Genomic DNA, 8,818 nt, shown 5'->3' on the forward strand with positions numbered 1-8,818 from the left:
GTCAATATATTGCCCTAACAGGTTCTAGTCAATATATTGTCCTAACAGGTTCTAGTCAATATTTTGTCCAACCAGGTTCTAGTCAATATATTGTCCTAACAGGTTCTAGTCAATATTTTGCCAATTAGCCTGTTCCGCGTTAATGGCCAATTATGTTAACATGTCGACCATACATTTCCCAGACCCCCCCCCCCTCTTCACTCCTTAACATAATCCTACAGTACATTACATTCTGTAGTTACAGCCTGTGTCACGCCAACTTCCCGCTAAGATGGCGTGTTGTGAGTTGTCCGAATCAAACATTTATAACTATCGACCTTTTTACTTGGACCTGTCTACCCAGTTGCTGTTCCTACTTTAGGGTAACTTTTGGAAATCTTCCCCGTAATCCAACGAAAAGTGGGGCGGGCTATTTATTTAGTCAAATGGGTGATTAAACGCGGCGTCAATAATTGACACGTGATCAATTTGACGAACGCGGTCGTCTATTTTTAGCCCGATTTGACGCTGTACGGGTTCTTGCGCCGGGTCGTGGAGCGAATTGCGTCACGTGACAGGATACCGTTGTTTCCGCCATCTGTTCAGCCAATGATAAGACTTCAAACGTAGAGTATTCTCATGCAGTTTTGTTTGCAATATTTTTTTTCTGTCACATACAAAATGCAAACGCAGCGTCTCGCTCGCTGTTTGGTTCACACATTGGGGGGGGGGGGGGGGGGGGGGGGGGGGGGGGGGTTTGAAGATGACGTTTCTCCATTCTAGCTGAATTTACCTCGTTCAACTCAATCGTCTTCGCACACCACAAAATGAAATCACTCTTCCACACCAAACACCTTAAAAGGAGCGTCATAATAATAGCAAGACATCGTTTTAACCTCCCCCCCCCAGGGTGTTGTTACTTAGTAGCATCTCTTCGGATTACCTCTACCCCCCCTCTCCCTCTCGAGCACAGCTACCGTCCACATGCACCCCCCCTCTCCTCTCTCTCTGAATGAAATTGAAAGAAATTTAATTTATATAGAAAATATATACCCCCCCCACCGACCAAAGTATGAAAGAACCCTGCCCTTGTCATAGCATATAGTCATAATAGTCACACCCTCTTCCCCCCCCCCCCCCACACACACCCGTCTTTGTTGGATGGCCAATACTTAGCAGATGGCATCAACAAATTTTTCTTGTTATATGAAATCAATGAGATGTTCCCACGTTTTCTCTAACTTGCTTTCGCGTCTGTTTGTCTTTCCATCAAATCTTGCGATCGAAATTTCGGGCACTTCCCAGTTAGCTAGCGCGCTGAAATTTTCAGCGAAGCTTTGTTTCCGATGACAATACAATATTCAATTATTATTATTACTAAATTGATCCACGGAAAAATTTTATTGATCATTTTAAACTCGTATTGATTTGTACAAAAAAGGGACATAACCTAGTAATTGTAATTTGATATAAAACAAGTTTCGGTACTTTCCCTCTTCTACTTTTTAGTTCAATCAGAAAACGTGGGTTGTTTTTTTTAAATTAATGATAATTATTTTATTTTAAATGTTAAAAACAATATATTATGGACTGTGCAACAAATACCCCCTCATACATAAACATTTCCTGTATAAAAATTTTGGGGTACTGCTTGATAAATTTTATATAATCTGTAACAATGAACAATGGGAGATGGTAAGGCAAATTGTCATACGATGTATAATAGTAATTACTTAAGGTAGTTATGACAGTTCCCTAACTAGTTCCTGTAACGATGTAACTTAATTTAAAATATAGGCCTACTTGTTAAAATGTATAATTTCTAGGTTTTTATATTTTATTGGTGGCTTTTTTATTTTTTTGAAAGGTGAAAGGACTGAATATTAATACATTTTTTTTTAACTTTTAAAATCCTGTTTAGAAGTATTAGTTTTGGCACTTTATTTTTTGCTAAATTTATTTAAATTACAACTCTCTCACACCACCCCTACTCTTCATAACACCCTATAACCAAGCCATTTCGAGTCATCAATTCATTTTCTACATTATCAGCAGAGTGACCTCCCCTTTCATAAAACCAACAGGAGGTTAGTCAATGAAGCCTTTGAAGAAAGATGCCCATCTCAACAAAACACGGAACCACACAGTGGGTTAAATACAAGTGATTCATTCAATAATATGACAATAAGCAAAACCAGCCATTTAAAAACAAACAGTAAAGTCAATAACACTGAGGCGTTGGCTGCTAGAAAGTCTGATGGGGACACGACTGCTTTAACCCAGGGTAAAGACTGTGAACCGTACCAAACGTGTTTCAGTGAACTGATACTGGACATGAATAGCATGATGAAGAGAAGCACAGTGAAACCACCATTTGGTGTTGGCCAGCAGCTGGCAATGCCCCCTCACACAGGGTTAACGGCCAAAAACAGAGGGAAGAGAAAGTTCTTAGGTACATTGTGTAGACAGTTGAAGAGTGCACCCTGGGAAGAGGCCAGGACAAAACCTGATGAACCTACATCGGGTGTGGATTTAATTAAAATCCAAGGCAGCTTCGGAAATGACGGCGGCATGTCAGACATGTCGCCATTAACTCCAGTGCCTTATTTTAAGTTTTGGAACTCGTCGCTTCCACCTAAATCAAGTGGAGGGCTAAAGCGAAGTTCCAGTGAGATAGCTCTGCAACATCTGGCAGAGATTGTGCTGGCAGGAGAACAGGACTCTCAGGACAGAGGCTTGGCGGAGGCGACGAATAAAATTCTTCAACAGAGAAGAAGCTTAAAAGACAATGATGCGCCAGCTTCAGGGGTAGGGACACAACTAGCAGGATGTTTATCTGTGCACAACTGTTTATAGATTTGTCCTGGAATGTAACAGTACTTATTTAGGATTTAAATTTTGCAGATTTGCTTTGTCTTCCAATATACACTTGCTTCCAAATTTGTGATTTAATATAACTTGCACAATCTTCCAAAGTTGTTGTGGAATGCAGCTAACCACTTGTTTGGAAATTGAGCTATGAATTATAGTTTTATCTAATCAAGAGCACATATTTTCAGATTTATAGAGAATAATATCTTGCACTCTTTTTTCCAGTGCTGTAGCAGAATGTAGCTAACTACACATTAGGGAAATGAATTATGAAGAGTGATTTAGTTTAATAAAGTACACCTGCTTCTACAGTGTGTAGTAAAACTAAAACTCTCATTACATATTAATGCACAAAATTTGATTGGTTTGATGCTTAACACTTATGAATAGCTTGTATACACATGGTGTTTGATAGGAAAAGATAGAAAATCTCAATACAACTTTGACCTTGTTCAAAACATGACTGGAATTAAGTTTTAAGAAGTTGTATCCATTTTATATTGTCTTAAAATTTAAAAAATTACAAAATGTCATAAAACCTAATTTCCTCTTAATCTGTTCTGCTGGGATAACTTCCCATTGATAAATAATAGCATGTACTTGTTTGAAGTTATTAGATAATTTATAAATGTGTTCAATTTAACTTTATTTCTTTTTTATAAAACCTTAAAGACAGCCAGCGCTAAAGCTTAGTTATTATAGTCAACAAGATAACTAATTACCCTTTTAAAAACTATGTGGATTTTAACATTTGTGTGATACAGTTTTAACAATATATGACAAACTTGTAGTGTAAAATTAAATGCTATAACACTTTTTGATTGGATAAGCACCTGAAATAGTTATTCGACTGCTAGACTGCACTGTAACCAAAAGATATGTATCTCTAACATCTACTATTACATCTGTGTTTATAAAATAACTTTTTTACAGTTTAGTATGTATAATGTATTTACCATTTATAAGTTATTTATTAACATAAAAGTATATATAAAACTGTATAAAACTTATTTTAAAATGGAAGAAGCATTTCAGAACTCCATATTTTTTTATGTAAATGGTATTTTAGAAAATGAGTAGAAAAAATATTCTATTTACGTGTTGTTATCTCCAAATTCACATCATATTTCAGCTATTGCGGTCCCTAGTCATAGAGTCAATCAGACGGGCAAAATCTGGTTTGTTCTTAATCTCCACCATTTCATCTTCAGATTTTATACATCTCATAGCAACAATAATAATAGAAACTCCAGCTAACCATATCTTACTTCTGCAGTTTATAATAAAATTATTTAAAATCTTTTTTTCATAGGCTTAGACTTTAATAAATTACTTTTAATGTTATTTCTTAGTTATTTTTGTTTTTAACTGTCTTTGTGACTCTTAAGTAACAAAATAAATTTGGTTTCTTAACATTCAAGTCTGTATTTTATTTTTTTTATGTTTTTGATAAAATTAATTTTTTTTGGCTAACAAAAACTATTAATAATAAATTCTTAGTATGCAGGAAATCTGTTTAAATTTTTTTATTCAGTTTTAAAACATGTTGTCTAAAACATTTTGTTTGTTGATACTTTAAACAAACAAAAATAAACACTTGAAAATTTATTTTTAACCGTGTTTGATACTTTAAATTTTAAAAAAATCAATTGAAGTTTTCTGATATAGTTCTTAGTAACTAATAGCAGTATCTGAGGTATATCAATAAATTGCTAGTTTTAACCAAGGTAGAATAATATTATCTATCAGTATGAAACATTGCTACATTTCTAAACCATTTTGGAGTCAACAAAAGTAGGATAAAATATATTTTATGCCATTTTCTTAAATAATTGGCACACAAGTGATAGTTAGAAAAAATGTAACAAGCATCTTATTCAAAACTCAAGTCACAAGGAATATTATAGATCCAATTCTAAAGTCAAATTATTTCCAAGCAAATTTTATTCTGGTTTAGATCTAAAAAGGATTTTAAAAATTTGTTTTCATTCTTTTAAATATATTTATTTCTGTTGACCCCTCCCCATATTTTTTTTATACCAGATATGGTTTGACCCAAATGGGAGAGCTTTTGTGAGCCTGGCAACCCGTTATGAAGCATCACAAAAGTAGTGGTATTCCCTAGAGGTAGATGACATCCACCTAAGATATAAAAAAAACTCCTGCATATGGTTGTTTTGCTTGTTTTTCAAAAATTTACCAGCCAGATTTTTCTATTGCCTGATAGAATTTTTTTTTTCTCTTTTATTTTTTGTGTAGCTTTTAGTTTGGTTGTTGACCTGACAAACATTAACAAAATCAAATTTAACAAGGCTCTTACCACCTACTCTAATGTCTACTGTGTGGGGTGAAGTATTGTTCTGTGCCGTTGATTTTGAAACAATAATAGCAAACATTTTCTTAAATAAATAACCAGCATATAACAATAATTGTACAAGACATCTTACTGTTTCATGCATGGTGTTAAGAAAATTATAATGCAAGTTATACTATATACTTTTTTAAATAAAGTATTTTAAAAATTCAATTATTTTTTGTTTCCCTCCAATTTTTAGAATTGATCAAGGTAGAACTTATTCTATTCTCATAATTCAATTGAATTGGCATGAATGCATGAAGTTTTTATTACAGCTGTCTTTAAACATTCTTGTACCTTTATTTAAAACTATCATTTTTCTCCAAGCTCAGCTTAATGTTTTAAAAATTAGGTATTGGTGAAAATTATTTGATCACAGTCTTTATTATTTTTAAAAATTATTTTTTTAAAAATCAAATCTAAAAGATACGAAGATTTTGTTTTTTGTTTATTGCATGTTAATAAAACAAAAATAAAACAATGCATGCTTAAAAAACCAATTATCGACTGACACTCATGAGGTGTTGGCTATACTTATCTAACATCTCTGGAACTTTTTCTACAGAATCTATTTTGAGGATAATCTAATTCTTTTATCTCTTATTTTCATCGTTATGAAAATGTTTCATATCTATGAAGGTATTGTTTTGCTAGCTCTAGACTTTTTTGTGTTGTGGTGACTTATACATATCCTTGTAACCATTCTCTTGGCATAATCATTCGATTTTCCTGGATTTAACTATTGTTTTTTTTCTGTTAATATAATCCTCCCATGATTTTCTTGGCACAACTATCCCAAAATTTTCTTACTAAGACAATCCCATGAATCTCTTGTAAAATCATCCTATAACTGTTGGCAAGTAAAAAAGAATCTCAGAATTAACTATGCCCTAGTGATTTTACTGCCAAAATTGTTTTAATTAATTTATTTTTTCACCTTTTTCTGTGATGAAATACTAAAATATAATCTGTAGATTTTAAAATTACTTTAAGAATTCTCCTAACATCCTACTAACTGCCTATACCTTTTATGCTTTTAGTTACCTTTATAAATACTGTCTACTGCTAGAGCCAGTAAAACTTCTATTTTAATATTTATATATATTTACAACTATGTGTTTAAAATATTGAAATGTATTTATATAGAATACAAAATTTTTATTTTACTATTTAGATGGAAATATATTTCATAAATGATGGCATATGAATAAAGGCTTAATTATCTTTTTAAAATTTTACTTATTTCATTTTTAATTGCTTAAATTGTGATTTATATTAAATTACTGATATGATAGCCGGAAAAAATTCATTTATTTCCCATGTCAGCAGAATTATTTCCCCTTAATTCTTTTGAAGTTTATACCCTTATCAAACTTTTTTTGTATCCAACAGATATCTGGTCTGGGGGAGACAAACAAAAACAAGGAAATCAGCCAGAGTCATCTCCCCAGCAGGCAAACCAGCAGAATTCTACCCCAACCCCACCTGACCATTATCTGCAAGGACAGAGGGTTAGAGGAAGAAAGCCAAACAGGTTCACCAAATATGGCAGCCAGTCCCTTGAGTCCTACCTGCCACAGCTTGAGAGCCACCAGGACCAGCACTGGTAGAATTACTGGCATCAGCCATGTCTACAAGGGCACAAGCTACTCCACTGCTCTAAGACATTTGAACGAAACCGCTGGCCCAGACCAGGGGACATTATCTATAGAGGGAGGCAACTGCCTGTTTAGTAAAGGCTTCATGGGAGGGAAGTGTCGTATCAGAGGACAGGAAGATCCGGTACTGCTCTCACATCAGAGACGGGTGCAACATCTCATAGAGCAATCAAGGCTCCGAAGTCGATTTGGGCAAATGATTTCTAAAACAGACAGTATCTGCCCAAAATCGTATTTGGAAATTGCTAGCTTGCGAATAAATAACATTCCCTGGAGTGAGGAAGAATCTAAAGGTATTCTTAAAAATGAACTAGCTGATGCAAATGGGCTTAGTTATGTAGATAATAATGTAAAAAGTGGTGTAAAAGAAACTCAAAATAATAAAAGCAGTTTTGAATGTGTTTCTAAGATAAATCATCCATTTGCAAAGGGTTTCAATATTATAGACAATTATCAGCAAGGTAAAGATAATGAAGCAGATGGAGTTTCATGTGCTGTTAGGTATACAGCTCCTAAATTGGTAGACACAGATATTTTTCCAAGTCATATTAGGATAGATTACAGCTATAAAGCCCTGCCAATTTTGTATGGGGAAGCCATACTCAGCAAACCTGTGGAGTCTCTACCCCCTTCAGACAAACTGGCCTCAACTAGACAAAAGCCTTTCTCTGGCAGCTTTATGGCTGATGTGCCTACCAAAGTGAACATTGGGGTGCCTCGGTTAAAATACTCTGCTGCTTCACCTGTGGCGCCCTCACAGTCCCTCATTTAATGGAGATAAACAAACTGGCAGCTGTTTGCAATGTTTCACTGATGTAAAAAAGCTGTATAAATTATTCATCTACCTCATGCAAGTTTTTCTCATATTTTGTTAACTTAATCTGTTTTTGTAGTGCAATAGCATTGTTAAATGATGAGTAGAAAACTAACACATACAATTTTAAAAATGGTTGATCAACTTGTGACATACATATCCACCTATACAACAGATGATAATAAACTGTACCTGAATATATTCCACACCAGATTTTCCCAGACAAGAAAACTTTTTTATCTGCTCTGAAATTTATTTTGTAATTTAATTAACCTTTTAACAAATATTTAAGACAAACATAAAATACAACATTGACAAAATTCAGATTTTAGTAATAAGACACACATTTTTTTGTTGCATTAAAATCAACATTTAATCAATATCTATAATCATTCAATCATACAGAACCAACAAATCATGAAATAATGATCAAGTCAATACTAGCACAAAAAAGAACACTCTCCAGTCAAAAAATGTACATTCATACATGATGCTGAAATCACATGGGTACAGGAAACATTGAGTAGCAACAAACATTTGTTTAAAAGCTAAAAAATAATTTCAATGTTTAGATCTGCAGATAATTAATTTTGTATTATTTCATTGGCTAGCATTTATTGAATTAATGAAAGAAGTGTATTAAAGAAAATTTTCTGGAACTGAATGGCGGTGGTGTGGCGAGTCATCCACAAATGGCAAATATTCAGAATGCAAAATGGACAAATTTCAAACTTTAAACAATACCTAGACCAAATTAAAGATAAATCCAATCTATTTCTAAGACTAAACATAGATAAATCATCAAAATTTGTGAAAAGAACAGGAAAATATATACCTAATCATTTAAAAAAAAATGTATTAACTAATAAGAAATGTAAAATATTTAAACAAAATAAAATCCCAAATCCTGCTGTAATAAATTAAAATATGTAGAAAAAAAATATGAAGGCATTCATCTTCTTGTACAAGCCAGTTCAACAACCCACCCTTTCTTTCTGAATCTGAATGCCAGTGAGCTCACAAGTGCAAAAGGGAATCAAAACTAGTAACCTTCACCCTGATATAATTCAAGTCATTCAATTATGTGTGATCTCTAAAAATTAAAAAAAGTTTAATTTCATGTCAAATATATATATATAT

At 33.3% G+C, this 8,818-nt stretch overlaps 1 protein-coding gene across 3 annotated transcripts; it reads left to right on the forward strand.

The window, feature by feature from the left end:
* Positions 1-1,979: 1,979 nt before the first annotated feature.
* LOC131938710 (uncharacterized) lies at positions 1,980-7,713 on the forward strand. 3 transcript variants are annotated; one of them, XM_059296840.1, is made up of 3 exons: positions 1,980-2,787; positions 3,983-4,028; positions 6,599-6,946. In XM_059296840.1, exons 1-3 carry the CDS (start codon positions 2,158-2,160, stop codon positions 6,814-6,816), a joined length of 894 nt encoding a protein of 297 aa, XP_059152823.1. In that variant the 5' UTR covers positions 1,980-2,157; the 3' UTR covers positions 6,817-6,946. The 3 variants fall into 3 exon arrangements, 2 of the variants coding, with proteins under 2 accessions (XP_059152823.1, XP_059152822.1); XM_059296839.1 differs by lacking the exon at positions 3,983-4,028 and having other exon boundaries at positions 2,004-2,787; positions 6,599-7,713; XR_009386340.1 differs by lacking the exons at positions 1,980-2,787; positions 3,983-4,028 and adding an exon at positions 4,579-4,977 and having other exon boundaries at positions 6,599-6,671.
* The last annotated feature ends 1,105 nt before the right edge of the window (positions 7,714-8,818 follow it).

Source organism: Physella acuta, unplaced genomic scaffold (genome assembly GCF_028476545.2).
Source record: "Physella acuta isolate Inbredline_101_S28 unplaced genomic scaffold, ASM2847654v3 ptg000255l, whole genome shotgun sequence".
NCBI classification, from domain to species: Eukaryota; Metazoa; Mollusca; class Gastropoda; family Physidae; genus Physella; species Physella acuta.